The sequence below is a fragment of the Vidua chalybeata genome, chromosome 21 (genome assembly GCF_026979565.1).
Source record: "Vidua chalybeata isolate OUT-0048 chromosome 21, bVidCha1 merged haplotype, whole genome shotgun sequence".
Classification (NCBI taxonomy): Eukaryota; Metazoa; Chordata; class Aves; order Passeriformes; family Viduidae; genus Vidua; species Vidua chalybeata.
Window position 1 is genome coordinate 2,273,099 of NC_071550.1, and position 19,058 is coordinate 2,292,156.

The 19,058-nt window shown below is 41.2% G+C and overlaps 1 protein-coding gene across 4 annotated transcripts in view; it reads right to left on the bottom strand.

Annotated features, from left to right (window-relative positions):
• CAMSAP1 (calmodulin regulated spectrin associated protein 1) overlaps window positions 1-19,058 on the bottom strand; it is a 32,980-nt gene that overhangs the window by 2,268 nt on the left and 11,654 nt on the right. For 2 of the 4 annotated variants that reach the window (XM_053962253.1, XM_053962255.1), the window contains exons 3-18: window positions 13,543-13,805; window positions 13,194-13,355; window positions 12,508-12,588; window positions 11,511-11,543; window positions 8,178-8,319; window positions 7,073-7,212; window positions 6,876-6,972; window positions 6,276-6,453; window positions 5,577-5,671; window positions 5,146-5,230; window positions 2,356-4,792; window positions 1,523-1,659; window positions 1,226-1,434; window positions 1,038-1,140; window positions 587-702; window positions 206-324 (exon numbers count right to left, since the gene is read on the bottom strand). In XM_053962253.1, coding sequence (XP_053818228.1) covers window positions 206-324; window positions 587-702; window positions 1,038-1,140; window positions 1,226-1,434; window positions 1,523-1,659; window positions 2,356-4,792; window positions 5,146-5,230; window positions 5,577-5,671; window positions 6,276-6,453; window positions 6,876-6,972; window positions 7,073-7,212; window positions 8,178-8,319; window positions 11,511-11,543; window positions 12,508-12,588; window positions 13,194-13,355; window positions 13,543-13,805 — 4,397 coding nt within the window. Of the gene's footprint in view, window positions 1-205; window positions 325-586; window positions 703-1,037; window positions 1,141-1,225; window positions 1,435-1,522; window positions 1,660-2,355; window positions 4,793-5,145; window positions 5,231-5,576; window positions 5,672-6,275; window positions 6,454-6,875; window positions 6,973-7,072; window positions 7,213-8,177; window positions 8,320-9,688; window positions 9,749-11,510; window positions 11,544-12,507; window positions 12,589-13,193; window positions 13,356-13,542; window positions 13,806-19,058 lie in introns of all 4 variants that reach the window. The other 2 variants (XM_053962257.1, XM_053962254.1) reach the window with 2 other exon arrangements.

Consider the following 19,058-nt stretch of genomic DNA (forward strand, 5'->3'; position numbering starts at 1 on the left):
GTTCCTCTTAACATAAATTTCCAGTCCCTTTATAAAGCTAAAAGCAGAACTCTAAATACAGGATTGTGTTTTCCACGTGGAAAGCAAAAATGCTCTACACAGCCACATGACAGGGAATGGAATTCACACTGCACAGCAGTGGGATTATGAAATCAGCATTACAGACCCATGTGATTGAGAGTGCATTAATAATTTCAATGTTTACCTCTAATATTGAGTTCTTATGTGGTTCATTCACTTTTCCAGCAAGACAGCAGTGAGATATAGCATTGTGAATAATAGGTTTGTTGGATTTGCTGCTGGGTTCCTTAAATAATTTTGGACCTAAGGAAGATAAATAAGTCAAAATTATCTGCCTTACACTTATGAACACGAAGATTTTCATCCAAAGTGAAAAAAAAAAGAAAAAAAACTCATTATTTTTCTAGAATGACTTATTTTTAGAGATATTAAACAGAACAAAATATACCTGACAACTTCTCAAAAATAACATGAAACACATCACAGGTCTTCCTGACCTGGTATTCATAATAAATGAATAAAACAAACAAAACAAAAGGAAACTAAACTAAAACAAAGCAGGCACCTGTGTATTCTGCCACTGAAGCAATAGAAGATGCTGTGGAAGCATTCTCCCAGTCTCTCTCTGTGTTTCTGCTGGGATTTCTGCTCAGAATGGGCAAGGACTCCATTGATTCAACTCTGGGAGGGAAATAAATAAAAAATTATATGCCAAGATTTTGGGGTTTGGCCCTGTAATCTCACATAAATGCTGCTGTCCCTGAATGGAACAGAATATTCTCTCTTATCCTCCCCAGAACAGTCAGATTCTCCTTGCTAGAAATCAAAGCAAAACTCTGACTCCTCTGGGAGAAAATAAAACAGAATTGCAAGTTTGCAGTTGGCAGCCACATAAACCAGATGAATTCAGCAGTGCTGACTGTGCTCCTCTGCCAGTGAGGTGAAGCAAACAGCGCTGAAGCCCAAAACTGTTTCATCCCCCAGGACCAGAGAAACCCAAGAGAAGCTGGCTGTACCTCTGTGAGGGAGTGCCACCAGAGTGAACACTTTCAGGCTCAGTTGTTGCTGCTGAGGCCAAAGACAGACTGGAACCAGACTGAGCACTGCTCAAATTATCAGCTACAAAACAGGAGAGAAAATGTCAAACACATTTGGTTACAGCAGATCTGAAACTCAGGGAGAGCAAACAAATCCAGATCCTTACGTGTGGAAGAACACTTGGTGCCTGAATCACTGTAAGATTCCTCACGATGGACCGACTTTGGCCTGGGTTTTTTGGGCTTGGATTTGGGCTTCCCAAGGCCTTGCTCCTCCAAAATCTGCTGCTGTTTTTTCCTTAGATATTCCTGCTTGATGAGTTCTCGCCGAGCCTTCTCCTCTTCTTTCCGTATCCGGTCCTCCTCAGCTTTGCGGCTGCCACAGAACACAAGGACAGTGCACTCAGCATGGAACAGCCTCCTCACGTTAAAACACAGAGAAATTCTTTTCTGTGCATCATTACCGAGCTTCATCCCTTTTTTGTTCCACCTCAGCCTCCAGCTGCTGCTTCCGCAGCCGAGCCTCCTCGGCCTTGCGCTGCTGTTTCAGGAGGAACGCTGCGCGCTTTTTGGCCAGCTCATCCTCTGCCTTCTGTTCATCCTGAAAAACCCAAAGGGATGGAAGTTTTAAGGAATAGTGGACAATATATTAAGATGGACATCACAAGATTGCTGATGATTCCAGGAAACTTTGAAGAAAAGCTATTACTTTTGGAAATCTTTAAGTTTTTAGAATTTATGAGCGTAAATCAAAACCTCTTATTGTTCAAGAAAAAATTAACAGACAGTTTTAGTGTTCTCTTAAGTCTGTGAGGAGAAAAAAAGGGGTTCGTCTTACTCTGACTTGTTTTAAATATCTTTAATCATCACAAAGCCTTCTAGACCTGCAAAGTACAATGCAACTATGATGTGGGCCAGGATGGACACCACAAATAATCATTTATTGATTGAATGGCAATCAGTCCAAATTAATCACACTACAAAGACCCTAAAAGTTAAATTCCCTGAGATTGAGACTAGTTAGACTTTGCTGAAAGAGAAATTAAAGGGAAAGTATCATGTCAGCACATTTGTGGTATTGACAATAATCACTGCTAAACACAAATTAAGACACTAAATGTTTTGACAGCAGATCTCTCTCTTTTTTCCAACAGTAATTGTTTTACTAGTGCAGCTTTTTTATATCCAAATATAGCAACCAATGAGGGCTGTGCTCCATCAGGAGACTGGGAAACACCAACTCTAATGCTGGGTCAGTGTGTAACAGGAATGAAAGAGAAAAAGGAAACACATTTACCTTGAAGAAAAAACCCACACCAGACTTCTGATCACCTTCACTAATCAAATCTGTGGAGCTATCCTGGTTTTCAAGTTCTCCTTCATCTGGAGCTTTTAAGTCAGACAAATCTACTTCAATGAGATTAGCCTTGCTTCTCAGGGGCTCATCCACTGGGACATTTTCTTTTCCTGAGCCATCAGAAGAATTCAACCCTGTTTCCTTGAAGCTGTTATTCACCTCTTTGCTCATTTCAGACAGAATATTTGCATCTTTGGAGGTGGAGAGAACAAGTGCCCTTTGATTGCTCTCATCATGAAGTCTATAGGTATCAAAGAAACACTTCTCTTGGGAACCACTTCCATGATCAGGGCTGCTTTCCAGTCCCACTTCCGTGGGTGTCTTTGCCAAGCTATTGGGTGGGAAAGGTCTCAGATGTGGAAGGTTTTCTAGGCTGGGCGTTGGGGTTTTAACACGTGCTGAATTCTGCTGCCTGTCCTTTGGGACTTTCAGCTCTGAAGGCCTTCCTGGCCGGGGAGTCCTTCCTTGGCCAAGCCGCGGCGGTTTCCGCAGGCTGTTCATTCCAGTTGGAGACAGGGGCTCAACAAAATGAATCGAAGGTTTCACCTTTTGGTCCTGAGAGTTACTTCTGCTTCCTGGGGATGGCACTGTTGGAGATTTCATGAGCAGCTCCTGCTGCTGGGATATCTTTAAGATGGCCTGCTGCAGGGTGCTGATTGTTTCATTCAGCTTCTCGATAGAAAGATCACATTCATTTATATCTGCTTCAGTCACGTTGTCTTCTAGGAGGGCAACAGAAATAATTTTACTTTTTTCTAAATCGTGTATAGCAGCAGGGTCTTTTGGTTTGTGTTGCTCAGCAAAAGCCAAGCTTTCCTGCATTTTTACTTTTGCTACTTCTTGAGAATCGTTCAGCATTTCTTCTCTCTCCTCCTCTTTCACAAGAAACTCCTCAGATTTGGAACCCAAAGAAACTTCATCTAAATCTTCCCCATTGTGCCGGGAATATTCTTTTGCGAAGTGTTCTGGTTTAAGAGGTTGTGGACCATCGGGAGACTTCCCTTTTTTAACAACGTGCAGGAAAGCTGCCTTGCCCAATTTTAGTCTCTGCCTTGCTGATAAGGCTTCCATCTTCTTCTTCTGAGCCTCTATGGCCCTGCGTTTCTCCTCCAGCTGCATGTGGAGCTGCACCAGCTCCGAAGCTAAAAGATTAACATTGTCTTTGTTCTGCCTGTTGGGGCTCTGCTCTCGCTTTTGTTTCCACGTGGTCAGCGGTGCTGGGCAGCTTTCTGACCCATCTGGGGTGGTTTTTTGGGAACTACTCGTGCTGGACTTGGTCTCGTAGCTGTTGAGCCTCTGCAGCTTCCTCTCTGCAAAGCTGGTCATGCGGACACTGCCGCTGGCCATGGACACGCTGCTCACCTGGGAAATGGTGCTCAGGCAGGGGCTGGAGCGGCCGCTGGCGTCGTCCTTGTCCTCGTGTTCCTTCACCTTCATGTCCTCCTGCAGCTTGGCAGATTCCTCCTCACCAATGTATTTAGAGACTATAGGATGGTTGTCTATGGCCACCAAGTCCTGGTCAGCATCTTCCATGTCCAAGAGATCCGGCTCCGAGTCCTGTCTCACCATGGTCCAGGTGGTATCCTGAACGTGCAAGCTGAGACCTTTCCCGTAACTCACATTGACTTTACTTGTTACCTCATCATCAGGTTTAGCAGCATGAAGAAAGAATCCTCCAGTGGACAGCTCCTGAGAGGAAGGATCTAAACTGCTACTAGCCAAAGGTCTGGAAGCTTCTACACCTGCTTCCCCCAGGGCCATTGCATCTGCAGAACTGGGATCTGCAACTGGAGTGAAATCAGAGCTAGAAATTGGAGTAAAAGTCCTATTGAGGTCATGCTCACCATGACTGCTCGTCGCTTTCTTGCGGACCAAAGACAAGTGTCCTTCATTTAACCTCTTTGTTACAAAACTCCTCTGTTTCCCCTCCCCACACTCATCCTCTTTGTTGATGACCTGTTTTTCCTTGGCTGGTTTCAGGACTGCAGGCATTAAAGGCTCCAGGTAAAAACTCTCGGGTTTGCTGTCTGAAGGGTCGCTGTTTGTTTTTGGAGACCACGCTGCGGCCGCTATGCTGGGCGCCCTGGCTGCTGCGTTCTGCACCTCAGGGTCACCACGGTTTGGCCTTTCTTCAGATCTGATGATTGCAATGAGCTCTTCATCTTCATCCTCCATTTCTACGTTGTTCAGCAAGCTCTTCCCGTTAGCTTTCACCGATGGAGGGTGGGGCTGATTTTTGGGGGTTACATTGACAATGTTGGAAGCAAGACTGTCCTTGCTGATGGACCTGGCCAGGCTAATGCTGTCACCAGAGCCAGGGTCCACATCAGTACTGGCAGAATGATGAAGGGCAAATGGTGTTGGCTGAGACAGAGGCCTAGAAAACATAAGAAGAATCTACTGACACTCAAGCACGACAAGGTACAATTTGTTGAAATAAAGACCATGATACAGACAGCTAAAATTGTTGTTTTATTTTAAAAATGCATCCTGTACCACAAGTGACCAGCAATACCAAGCAGAAACTTCCATTTTCAACAGCACTTCCTGAAAATCACAGCTAACATATTTTCAATTGCAAATCTAAAATCAGTCAGCTCTGAAAGTGCACATAAGGAGAAAACAAAATTAAGTGACTGTCAGTGCAGTTCCAGGTGAGATACCACCACATCACCACAATCAAATTGTCCCAGTATCACTTCCTCAAGCAATGCTGTAATAAATAATTACCTGGGTTTCTTCTCTGGCCATGCCAGGACTGCCCCTCGTGGCTGCCCATCAACACGGGTCAGAGAATTCGAACGGTGCCGATGGCCTGAAATGGTTTTTAATTGATAATAATTCAGAAATGGTCTTTAAACCAGCACTTTTGCCTCATTTCATAGCAAACATAGAAACAGATCAACTCCTTCCCCAACAGATGGCAGCAGAAAACAGATTTGCTGCAGCTGCCACCAGACACAGTCAAAGCCTGAAAAAAAAGTAAAATCCACCACATTTCTTAAAATATCTTTATGATTTACTGAAACTCAACATGCTCACCCACTTGTGTTACTGCAGATTAATTAAATTCTAAATAACTTATAGAAATTAACCTATATTTTATTTTATTGACATTGACAGTCACTGTCTGTTGAAGGGTGAATTCAAGGCAGACTTACCAGGGCTGTCTTCTCCCTGTAAAGATTTTTGTTGCTTTTGCCTCAAAGGGAGCAGTGGATGGGAAGGGCTGAAGGCAGGGCTTCCTCCTTTGCCACTAATTCAGAAAGGCAAAAATTCATTACTACAAAGAATGATTTTTCTATAATCAGAAAAAAAATCAAATTGCAAAGTCACACTGGTAAGTTACCCTCATGCTCTTGAAAACATAATTATCATTCATTTTTAAGAAGTTCCTTAACAAGAAGTTTTTCACATGTAACAACACAAAAGTAAATCTATTACCTGAAATCAAACAAAATTTCTAAATGCAGTAGATTTAAGACTATGCTAATGTAAATAGTAAATTCAAGACAAAGTAAAGGCTGAAATAACGTAGAGGTCACCATGAAATTTATGTCAGCTGAAAACCCTTTTCATTAACCACATCAGATCATGCTGAAGTTTGTTTTCACAGATCTCCAGAATGGTCTGGGTTGGAAGGGATCTTTAAAGACCCCCAGTTCCAGGCCCTGCCATGACATGGACACCTTCCACCAGGGCAGCTTGCTCCAAGCACCTGGCCAGCTCTCCTGGAGCCCCTTTGGGTACTCTAAGGTGACTCAGTTTGTAGCAAAATGACAGCATCCAGCAGCACAAACCCCCAGGTTATCCAAACAGAGGCACAAACAGAAGGTGGAACAAGATGAAGACAGACTCACAGGTAGTCAGGCTCCTCGGGGTGCAGGTAGTACCTGCTGCAGGCCTCAGGGGCTGCCTGGGCTGGGGGCTGCAGCTCTGCTGGGCTGGGGCTGGCTGGAGTGGCCAGGAAACTGCGCTTGGTGGCGTTGGAAATGGGGACAGGGGGCCGGCTGCTCTTCTGCTGCATCACTGCCTTGACTGGGCACAAAGGGACAGCATCAGCACCACTCACAGCGGCCAGGGGAGGAGCACAACAGCACAGGAAGCTCTCAGGTTGCAGAGGGTACAATGGAAACTTTGTCTACAGTGTGAACTGAAGTACCGGTCTTTATTTAAAATATCTGTCTTCTGGTGAGCTCAATGAAAGTTACAAGTCAATAATTAATTAGTGGGTTTAGGGGGGGAAATTACCTGTTCAAAAATTATCCATCAAAAAAATTAGAACTCAAGTGGATCCAGGACTAATTTTCCTTCTGCTTTAATGCTTTTCAAAGATCCTCAGCACAAATAAACCTTGGGTGGAAATGAACCTTCCAAGGAAACCACTAGGCAACAGTTTCACTGCACTGTAAGTAATTTCTAAATAACATGCTATCAATTATCTGTAGTTGCAAACTTACCATCTTTTATTTCCTGGATATCTCTTGGTTGTACAAAGTCTGGTTTGACATTCTCAAACCACCAGAAGAGTTCTGCAATGAACACCATGACATTAGGCTGAAACAGAAAAAAAGGAAAATTACACCTCACATTAACAAAACACTCCTGATCTACCCCACATCTTATTGAAAAATACATATTTTGTTATGTTTCTTACCTTTAAAACCAAAGGAGCATACAACATGTCCTCCAAGGTGAGGTAAAAGCATTTGTTTAGGTACTCATTTGAGAATTCTCTCAAGAGCTGAATGTTATAGAGGCTGTCTGCAATTGATGTCACCTCCTTCAAACAGATATCTGGGAAGGAGAGAGGGCTGAGTAAGTTCTGGCACTGTCCCAGGGGATCACCCTTCCACCCCCACCTCACAGAAACACTAAATACAGGAACTTCACAGACTCTACACCAGCACTGGGTATTCACTGGCTACCAGTGACATTTCTCTACCTGCTCAGAACCAGAGGGACAGGAAAAGGAGGAAGAAAACCACAGAGAACAGTACCAGCTCTGCATTCATTTTTGAATCCACAGGGGATTCTGTCTATCACAGCCACAGAAAAGGTAAACAGGCTACAGAGAACACACATAATGACAAAATACAAAAGCAATTAAAACCAGACATCTTGATTTGCATATAATAAAGGGTTACTCCTAGGATTCACAGTGCTGGTTCCTTCTGAAAACATTCAGGAGCTCTGCAAGGTACAACATATCTGAGAATTTAAAAACCAATACAAAATGGTGATTTTCAGAAGTTAATGCAACAAGGACATTGATTTATTGAGAAAAACATTTTCTGGGGAAGAGAACTCAAGTTTTGCAATACTCAAGAGTGACAATTTTTGTAGATTGAGAGAAACTATTTCAAAATCTAGATTTTAAAATACCAAGTTATGCCAAGAAAAACATGAGAATTATCAGCTAACACTGGTGGACATGTACTCCATTTTTATGGCATTGAAACCAAGCTCAGTTATTTGAGCAAAGAAAGCCACAACATCTAAAACTGGGAAAGAAAGGATTCTTTTGTGGCTCATAATATACAGAACAGAGTAAGTGTTCTAAATACAGTAAGTTAAAAAAACAAGATCCAAGAGAGATTATTTTTAAAATGCAGATTCCATATGTGACCTGTCTCCAGCCTGCCATAGTCCATTACCTATTAAATGTGCTGCATTTTTAATTTTTCATGTATTTCTAGTTCAGCTTTCAAAGCCTGAAAGCCTTTTATTCCTTTTATTCCCTCGAAACCTTTATTACATACCATCCAGTTTCATTTGCTCTGGACAGTAATAGTGAATCACAGCTAGAAGAGCAGCACCATCGCTACCATCCTTCATCAGATCTTCCAGCACAGGGAAATAGGGTAACTGCCTGCTGGAGAGGTGGTCCCTTCTGTAACGCACCTACAGAGAGAAACAAGGGTTCACATCATGCTGAACGGGCTAAAAGACAAAGAAAACCAAAAAAAAAAAAGCAATGAAAAAGGAATCTGTGTTAAGCATTGAAAACTCTTTTCGCTGGATCCTTTCTGCCATTCTGCCCCAAGTCAAACCCAGCTGACAAAGTTGTGCTTTTCTCCCTGTGGAAGCCAATTCTGAAGGAAATGGTGTTTCCCTTTTAATCTTAGTATGGTTTGGGTTGGAAGGGACCTTAAAGATCATCTAACCCAACCTCCTTGCACTAGAGCAGGTTGCTCATCTGCTATTCAGTCTCCTCATGCCCAGGAGCAATCTGTGCTGCTGGATTCCTCACTTCATTCACACATTTTAACTTCTTATAATCAATTTAACTCAAAACCCTTCCACACAGATGCATGAATGCAGCAGATCCAAAGAAAGAGACACGGGGAACTACATGAGAACACTTATAGCTTGGGAAAAACAAAACACAGCAGAAATAATTCTGATGGGCTGGTGATCTCATACCTTACCAACATCCACGGATTTGCTGTTGCATCCACAGACAGCAAAGTTCTCTCAGAGAGAACCAGAATATGGCACATCTGTGTGCAACACAGGTGTTGTGCAAAAATAAAAACCACAGCCTTTTCCAAAATAGTCAGAGAGGAAGAGACCTTGACATCTCCAGCAAAACTCCCCTTGATTTACTACAGATCAAAATCAAGCTCTGGTGCAAACCACCCTGCAGCCCTCAGGGAATTTGGAGCTGCCAAAGCCAGTCAGCTGAAGAACAAATCTTGGCATTGCTTCTTGCAAGTTTTGCAAGTTCCAGGGTTGCTGTTTCCTGAGCATCCACACACTATGGGGAGGCTGTGTCTAAACTGAGCAGCAAAGCAGGTGGGAAAGCAAAAGCAGAATGCACTGCAGGGCCTGGCAGAAACTCCTGGCAGTGCTGGGAAAACAACCCTTGGACACTTCAGGGCACTGATAGCACTGGGATTGAACAGAATCTCTTCTCTGTGCAGACACACCAATTGAATCATCAGAGGAAAGCTGGGTTTTACCAACATCCTACACTTCCCAAGCCAGCCTGGGAAAGCTCTAGACACACACACACACACACTCCTAGGTGTCAGTTTAGGATGGCACAGGCTGTGAAAAAATCTGTTCAGAGCAATGAAGATCACTTGGAGCAATGAAAACCAGTTTCTTCTCTTTATTTTGCATATGCTACGCCAAGTTTCCCAAGGAACTCAAAGCTATCTCTGCATGCTAATGCTATTTTTCCTGTCCTTTTCCCAGGTGCAAATTGGGTTTTTCCCCAGCCTGGAGCACTCCACGGAGATGTAATGGAATGGGAATCATACTGTACCACACGAGCATATTCCACTGGTTCCAGCATGCAGTGCAATAGGGCATGCATCAGATCAGGCTTACACAGAGAGAAACAGTGAGATATAGGATGGTGATTATTCAAACAAGAAACAAATCAAAGGCATCAGCAACATCCATTATGCACTAGAAATGTGATTGTTAAGTCTGGTAGAGTAAGTGTGCACACCAAGGTAAACTGGTTAGCTTGAAAGGGTCAGCATTTATCCACTTAAAGTAAGCATATTAAAAAAAGAAACCTTCAGAAATTCTTTTTCAACTTTAATTCCTCCTGTAGTTAAAGCAGATAAAAATATTTCTTTTCCAATAGGCTTAAATGGAATTTAAATCAACAACAGTCAATACCAAGAACTGAAATCTGTAAAGATTCCTTGTTTCTTTTGGCTTTGGTGAAAAACCCCACAAATTTATCAAGGAGGGTTTTCATGGACTTAATTTAATTCCTTATTTTTTGCTCAGCTGTTAGTCTCTTAACCCTTCAGTCTTTTATACTGAAAATTCTGAATTCTTCCTTATTTTCTAAGCTGAATGTTGTGGTTTGTAACCCTCCTGGTCATGCATACAACGAATGACATTTGTATGCAGTAATTGCAGAAACAGTGCTACTGAAATAGAGATAATTCTGTATTAAAAATACCCCAACCAAACAAAAATCACAAAATAAAAAAGCACGGAATTGACAGAACCTGACAACAACTTTGAGAGACTGCAAAACCTGCCAGTAAACCATTAAAGTCTAAGTGGACCAGAAGTGAGACAACCTTTGTTTACTCCTTCCTTTAATTTCAGATATTTGAAGTTTTTACTCCAGCCAACAGATCTGGCTCAAACAAAGGATTAGGAGGCTGCAGTGGGACTGAGCTCTCTGTGGGAAGGCAGAGAGATCACAGGGAGGCTGCCTGATCACACCTGCCTTTTCCAAGTGCTCTGCCCTTTGGAATTAACAACTGAGACAACAGCTCATCTTCCCAGAGAGAAAATGAGTAACACCAGCTCCTGCAAGGGTGGGAGAAAGGGCATCAAAGCTAAGGAAAGCAAAGGAAAAAGGAAAATCTCTGCAAGTTGAAATAAACCCAGAAAACTGACAAAAGAAAGCAGGATTTCTAGAAGCACAATTCTGATCTTGTTTTTTAAACATATAGTGGAATTGATATTCCAATGTCACACTTCAGCCCAAAGAAAAACCAGTATTCTGTTCCAGTGTGCAAACTATCTTCTCTCCCACTGTGCCAGCTCCAGGCTCAACTGAGCACACAATCCCAGCCACTGTCCCACCAAACTGGTCTGGCCAATCTCCTACCCCACCTCAGTGAACAGCAGTGCTCTGGCTCTGACAGATTTACAAATCTGCACCAGAGCAGGTGCAGGAGCAGTGTAAGAGCATTATTTAAGCACAAACATCTGAGTATCTTAACTATGGATTCCAAGCTTAGGCAGCCGTTTAAGCCGCCCAGCTTTTCTCTCACCTCAGTGCTGTCATCAGCTCCTACTTAAAACCAAACCCAGCAAATGCAACCATTTCAACTGGTAATTCTCTAGCTTTTTTTTTTTTTTTTTTTATTGCTACTCCACCTCCCTCACTCCTGCAGTGTGGAAGCAATTTTGAGATGCTGCAAAGTGAGTATGCTGTATGCTGTACAGTATGCAAAAAGCACGTCACGAAAACAAAGCCTGATGACCCAAAAGCTCACACAGGTGTTTTTCAAAGAGCAGCTGAGAAGCAAATGGAAGCAAACACTCTGAGGAAGTTTAAAAAGCCATGGTTTTGTGGATGACAACTGGTGTAAAAGTAGTTCACTTACAGGTACTAATTTCCAATACCATTTGGAAGGAGACTGCTCAGGAAGCAAGGAAAGGAACGTAGGAATAGGAAAGGAACATCAGCAATGCAAGTTAAAAGCAGTAATACTTAAATGCACTTCAGCAATAAACACTTTCATATTTCAGAGGGCTTATAGCCTAGAAATTTAGATTTAAAGATACTAAATGAGACCCAATAGCCAATGGGGTCAAATAATTAAAGAGACCCTTCAGATCACAGATCAACTTGTAAATTAAGCAGATCTTTTTTTGTTGAAGGACATTATTTTCCATAAAAGGCACATAAAAAAACCTTTGCCACTAACATGAAAATTAAACTGTGCCTTGCTCATAGGTCACGCTTTGAGCCCTTTGCCTAGCAATGCCAATTTGAGAAAAGAATATGTTATTTATAATTTCCCTTAAGGTTTTATGAAATCACAAATTGGGAGTTCAGATAGACATTATGTTGGAGAAAGATCTATTTGACATTCTCCAGAAATGAAAGTGTGCTATATTTTGCAATATTAGTGCATTGTAATATAATTTCAAGGGAAAAAGCTGGAAAAAACTACAAACACACACATAAAACATTTGAATGCCAAGAGTATCCTTCCTGGACAGAACCTGAATAAGTCCCTAAACACACACTATACAAATAACATGCAAAAAGGACATGCCCCAAGAGCTTTCAAAATATATAACATATATTTTGTGCTGTGACAGCTGAGTCATATTTACCCAGACACAGTTGATATAGGTTATTTTAGTTGAAACAAGTTGTTTTCATCCTACTTAAACTTAAAGGAAAGTCAGGAGATACCAGTGGACTTCAAAGGCAGGGAAGGGCACTGACGACAGAGACAAAACAAATTGCATGCAGAAAATCTCACTTTTGGGGATTAGAGCCCTCACACTTCTCTGACAAAGAAAATACTGATATTTAAATCCATTCATCATCAACACACAACATCACAACTGAAGACAAATGTGTTTTACCTTTTGATGCCCTGGACTTTCCATTAGTTGTTGTTTTAATTTAATCTCTTTCTCTGTTATCTCTCTCATTTTAAGGTTCACCTAAAAGAGCATAGCATAGACAATGAATTAAACTACACCTGGATATATTTCCACGAGTGTCCTTCTTGCTCCTGTTACTTAATAGTCAATTCATGCTACAAACATAAAAAGTTCATAGAAAAGCATGGTACAGCAGTTTTGTAGACCAACTCTCTATTAGCAGTAGCTGAAATCGCAATCCTGGGTTTGCAAGGACACATTCTCTTTGGAAAGTAACTCTTGTCACTCAAAAGAATTAGAGTAACTTAACTGCTGCCCTTGGAAAAATCCCAGCATTTCTGTTAAATGTTCCATCTAGTCAGAGTTAAGTCCATCCTCTTATTTAGCATGAAACAGGGCTTCACCTAAAAGAAACCCCATCAACCAAAAAAACACCTCTGAAAATAAAGAATCCGATTTTTACAGTTTTTCTAAGTTAGTTCCTGATTATCTTCTTTATTTTTAAATGTACCAGCTTTATTTTTCCCTACGAAAAACAAGTTGCAAAAGTAGAAGCGATTATAGAAATGCACAAGTAAGAAACGAAGACGTGCATCAGAATCCATTTTAAAAATCTGAAAGGTGACAAGAAAAGACAGGCAGGCTTTTCCCAAAGTAAATTTTACCTTGTTAATCCAGAAAACCATGGCATCCTCCAAATCATAGGGCAGTTCTTTTGAGGCACTGAATGTAGAGAAACGCTTGACACTGGCAACCACCTTCTCAATGCTGATCATTTCTACAGTGTAGGCCATCATAAGAGCATCAATCATTGCCATATGAGAACTCTGAAAGAAGAAAACAGAGAGGATTGGAAAATAAAACCCCTTTTAAAAAACAGTATGTTCTAACTGTATTTAAAACAAACCATTCCTAAGGTTAACGACCCAGAAATTAAGAGCTCCTCACTCCATTTACTATTTTAAATAGCGTTAAATAAAAAGCAGATGATTAGGTGGATTTAATTAAGCTAACCATTTTGATTGGTGCAGAGCCCAGATCAGATTCAGACACAGGTGTATCATCGCTCTCCATGACGTAAATCCCCTTCCGAGACAGCGCCTGGATCACGGACTGGTGTCCCTGCAGAGCAGCCACCTGATCCCCCTTGAGGATGAGGCTGCAGACGCGGCAGTAGAGCTCGCTGGAGAGCAGCAGTTTGATCACAGGGGGTTTGATGTGCTCCTGCTCGTACTGGTCGATGTAGAACGGGTCCTTCAGCTCCTCCGGGACGTTGTCTGCAAGAGCGGAGAGAAGAGCGACACGTGGCGCCGCGCCTCACCAGGAGAGGCTGGGCAACGTCAGTGGGATTCACATTTTATTTGGGATTATCGCTGTTAGATCACAGGTTAAAATGGGCAAGGTTTATCCATATCCTCAAAGCAAAATCCCAAAGCATCCGTGCACAGCAACTGGACACCTGCAAGGCTCCGCCACCAAGAGGGGCTGGCCAGTCTCAAAAACAAGCCACCAGTGTTTTTATGAATTTTGGCAATTCAGAATGAGAAGACCAAAATATCTGACTAAAACCTTGAACATTTTACAAACCAACCAGTGAGCTGATTATCTATTTTTTTGTCAAGAGCATTAATCAAACTCTTGCAGCTTTCAGCCTTTAAATAATTCAAGTCCTGGAAGCAAAACCACTCCATTTGGATTAAGCAGGAACTTTAAACCAAGTCTAAAATTGAACAACTTCTGCCTTGGCCCAATTTCCACAAGTTGTGTTAGGATTTTATCAAACTGAGTCTAGACCCTGAGTGTAGTAATTTAGAAGAAGCTAAAATTAGCAACACAGAAGGCCTCACCCTTGCACACCACCAGCCATAAACACATTTTTACTACTCCCCAGCACAGCTCAGAGCTGGCAGGAGGGAAAGGCACTAACAACAACTAATATTCCAATCACTCTAAATATGTCCAAGACATCTCAAATCCATCCCTTGCTCTGTAGCCCAAAATAAATCCTTCTCCTCATATTGGGTAATCAGCCTGGAAGCTATTGATCTTTATAACAACCAAGCAGGAATAATGAGAGTCTGCAACTCCAAGAAAAATACTTTCTAGCCTCAAGTGTATTGTCTTAATAGAAGCCTGACATTTCCTAAATTTCAAATATAAAATTCTATCTGATGCTACCCAGTCACTCTGAATATCTTTCCCCAAAGTCACTTAAACAGTTCATTTAAAATATATGCATCTACAGTTAAAAGAATTATTAATTTGGCAGCATATTTACTTTTCATTCAGCTCATTTCCAGAATAATTAAATTTTCCCATTCCAAGAAACTCCTACCCATATCTTTGAGCTGCAAAATAAGCCACACAATATTTGTGTACTGCAGAGCACTTGATGTTCATAAAGAAGAATGGAGACAGAGTGTTATTGCATGAGCTGCAAGTACATCTCACTTAGATAAAAATATGCAGCAAACCAGTGCTGGCTAACAGCTCCTGTCAGTCAGACAGTGCTGGCCCTCTTTTTCAAAATGGGAAGTTTAAAAAGCTTTCTGAAGTTTTTTTTAAATGAAGGTAATTCTTTTTCCTTTCTGTGATACTGAATGTGAGTTTCCACTGAAGATGGTTGGAAGAGACACAATAAACCCCATTGGCACTATCTAAGTAGCATTTGTTAACATGGATGTCCATTTTCAGTGAAGCACATAATAAATTCAGATATTTTTAATCTTCTTAACATTAGTCAACCTGACCTAAAATCAAAGGCTGTTGAAAGCTCATTCCAGTTAATGGCCATTTCCATTTCCAGATAGAGAACTCAAGCTTCCATTTCTAAAGACTGAGGAAAGATGCAAAAATCCAAATGCAAAGCAGCTCGTATAATTCAACATTTTGGTTCATTACAAGCAGCTACACCTTTAACAAACAAAGGCATGTTGCTTTGTACTAGAATTATTTGTGAAAGGAAATAATACAAGCTCATAAAATATCCATGAAGTTGTACATCTCTGGCAGAGCATGAGCACCACTCCAAATTTTAAAGGCTTTTTTTAAAACAACACCAAAAAAAAAAGCAAATTCCAAAAGTCTGAAATCTGAAGCATTTGGATGAGGGGTTTACTTCCAACACCTGCTCTCCACCAGCTCAGGAACTGAGGTGACTGCCTGGAATTGGGCTGGAATGGTGGACAAAGAGCCCTGAAATCCCTCCTGCCCCTCAGTCTGGATTTTCCTGGGGATTTTCCCTTCTCCACAAGGTAGAGAAACTGTGATTATTTTACAGACTGTTACCACAGCAAGGAACAAGGTTTCTCTGCAATGCTAACATGCCCAGGAGGGAAGCATTTTATAGGACTGGGGTCTTTACTAACACAGGAGAGGCCATGGGAGCTGAGCCCCCCATGTGACTGGGACAGGCCTCCCACATCAATTTCTGATTAAACCAGCTCCATTTCAATGATTTTTAAAAGCCTTTTCTAGCACTAAATGGATCTAGTTCGTAGTGAGGAGATTCCATGTCACAGAAATCAATATGTTAAAAAAAAAAAAAAAACCCAAACAAACAACCCAAAACACACAAACAAAATGAAGAAAAAAAAAAACCCAACTTGTATTGTGTCATTCTATCTGAATGTCCAGTCAAGAAACCTGAAATCTTTTCCTTTTATACTGAAGAATCCTCTAATTTCATATTTCTGATCTCCATATAATTGCTTAAGGACTGAATTATTTGGATTGACCAGGATTAAGGGTAGGGCTGGGTGGGAGTAACTTTTAGTACCAGAATTAATAATTTGACTCCCTACTATCATAGGAAGTTATTCATCAGCATTAATCCTCCCATAATTGCAATTTATTTCACTGTACACGCTTGCCCAGGTTTATTTTTTACATTAGTACCTGGAACACTTCTGTCACACGTAGGAACAGTCTTGTAGGTCATTTATGATCCACAAAAAATTAAGATATAAAAACAACATCAAAGCTCAAGAGTGACAATACTATACTATTTCATAGAAATTTATTTCATGCTGGACATAATGGCAGGCACAAATAAATGAGACATAAATGGCAGGAAAACTTGCAATGTAAACAGGATGCTAAGTAAGTGTATAATTCTGAGTTGGGAAACTTCCAAATAGAATTGATGTTGTGTACTCAATGCAGTTGTCTCAAATGGGGTAACACAGAACAGACAAAAAGGGCTTTAATTGAGAGGTGTCTTCAATATTTGAAATCTGCATCTGAAAGTGCAACTGAAGACACTGATCTTACCTTTCACACCTGTTAATTATCCTTACCTGCAGCACCCAGGGCTGCTCCTTCTCCAACCCCTCTTAAAAAGGCAAAATTCCCACACTGCCAGAAATCCCAGGAATACTGCTGTCACTTTTAGATGACTGCACCCCATCAGATTTACCCAGTGCTAATTCAAATCACACCCCATGGACACACAGGCAGCCCCTGCTATCATGGACACCTTTTCTCCCCAGTTTTTATGGATCAGACAAACCAAAGGTGTCACAGGCTTCCTGCTTGTCTCACTACAGAATGTGCCAATGCTCTTTTTGAAGAAAATGTCCCAGGCTTTCCAACCCCAGTTTCTATCAGCATCTTTTCCAACACCTTCTTTCCATGACCTATAACTGAACTTGGAGGTTAGAAAAGTTCTGTTCATTAAAACTTGAGTTTTTACACATTTAATGCCTTGTATTTTGGAGAAAATCAACATGAAAAATTAACTTCTGAGAAATTAACACCTAAGCTGTAGCTACAAAAATTTCTGCTCGAGAAGTTTAACAAATCATACTAAAGAAAACCAAATTAAATCATGTCCTTATTTTTTTGCTTATAAAGAAGTCTCCAATAGAATTTTTTCATTCAGCCATTACTTTGGTCTGTTCCATGGTATCAATGAGTTCATATCTCAAAAATTGTCACTTCTGAGTATAAATCTTCAAGTACAAAAAATCCTTGAGAGGATTACAAAAATAACTTAACTTGCAACAATTGTCAGAGAGACAATTATTGCCAGACTCTCCTTGCTTCAGGGGAGGGAGCATTTCTTTATCATCTCACTTACAAAAACCTGTTCAAAGACAACCACCTGATTATGACTTGATAAAGAAAAATACAGTAATCTGAACAAATTTGACTTATCCCTTGAACTGACGGGGTGGATCCACCCCAGATGTTATTTTACCTCCAGAAGCACGAAGAACTGGTTTCACATGGAAAGGGAGCCAAGCTGTCCTGGTAAACAGCACGAAGCTTATTCAGATTCTGAGGAGGATTTCATTAGTATCAGGATCTGTTCCCAGAATTATTCAACACTGGTGAACGTCCAAGCTGAGCACAAACTTCACCTTCTCAGCACTAAGACCACCAGAATATAAACATTTAGTGCTGGTTCTCATTACAGCACTGAATTCTAAAGCCTGTAAGTGATCTGTAATAGGACACATGAAAATTTACATACAACAGGCAGGAAAACCCCAAGCTAAAGGCTTTGCAAACTGCTGGGAGAGTGACTGCACTTATTACCATATCTTTTGATCAAGGATAAAGCCACAATCCTGGATAAAGCAGAAGAGACAAAATAATAATTATGGAATCCTTCACCCCTGTAAACTTCACACAATAATACTCAGTGTTTATGAAACAGGTGCTATTCAAGAAACAAGTGTTTAACTGTTAATATTTGCTAAACACAACAGCTTTCTTAAAAGGATTTTTACTACCAGCCTGAGAAGAAAGCTGACAAAAGACAAGCAGGGAATCCAGGGATTTAGGGAATTTAGCCCAGGAAACATCCTCACGCTGCCTCTACCAACTGGTAGCTGTGGGGAGCTATTACAGCACTGTAAAACCTTATTTAGCAAGCAAGTTCTAAGTATTCAAAGACCAAAAAACCAAACTTGCATTTCCCCTCCAATGCAGTCCATCAGTCCTTGGCTTTCCTGCCTGTATCTTGCCAAAGGTTTCAGGCTACTGTCAGCATTAAGTCTGGAAACTATGTAAAGCTCTCAGCCCTGATAAATAAGTAAAACCCATCAGGTCCCTTTTGAAAAATCCAAATTTTGCACACTGTTTTACAGAACCAACATTATTTGCTATGGAAAGGGTTGGAAAGAACCCACTGCTCACAGCAAGCTGCAACACTGAAACACTTCCATATCCCTCAGTACCTAAATTTTAATATTATAGCCATGATGACGGAAAACATCATTTCCACACATAAATTAGTGCCACATTAAATCTGCTGAGAAATCTGGATTTTTCATTGTCATTGTCTATTTTCCCAAGTGGTACCAAATAAAACCATCCTGAGTTTGTTCTTTCCAACTGCTGCTGCTCAGAGCTCCAGGGGCCAGTGGGGCTGAAGGGCCAGGTCCACTTCCCACTGCTCTGCGTGGCCTCATTCCTGCCTGGCAATCTGGATCATTCCAAGCGCTCTGGAAAAGTGATCTCCCCATGCAGGGCTTGCCAAGGCTCCCCAGCCCTCCCACACTCACCCTCTGTCAGCTGAAGTT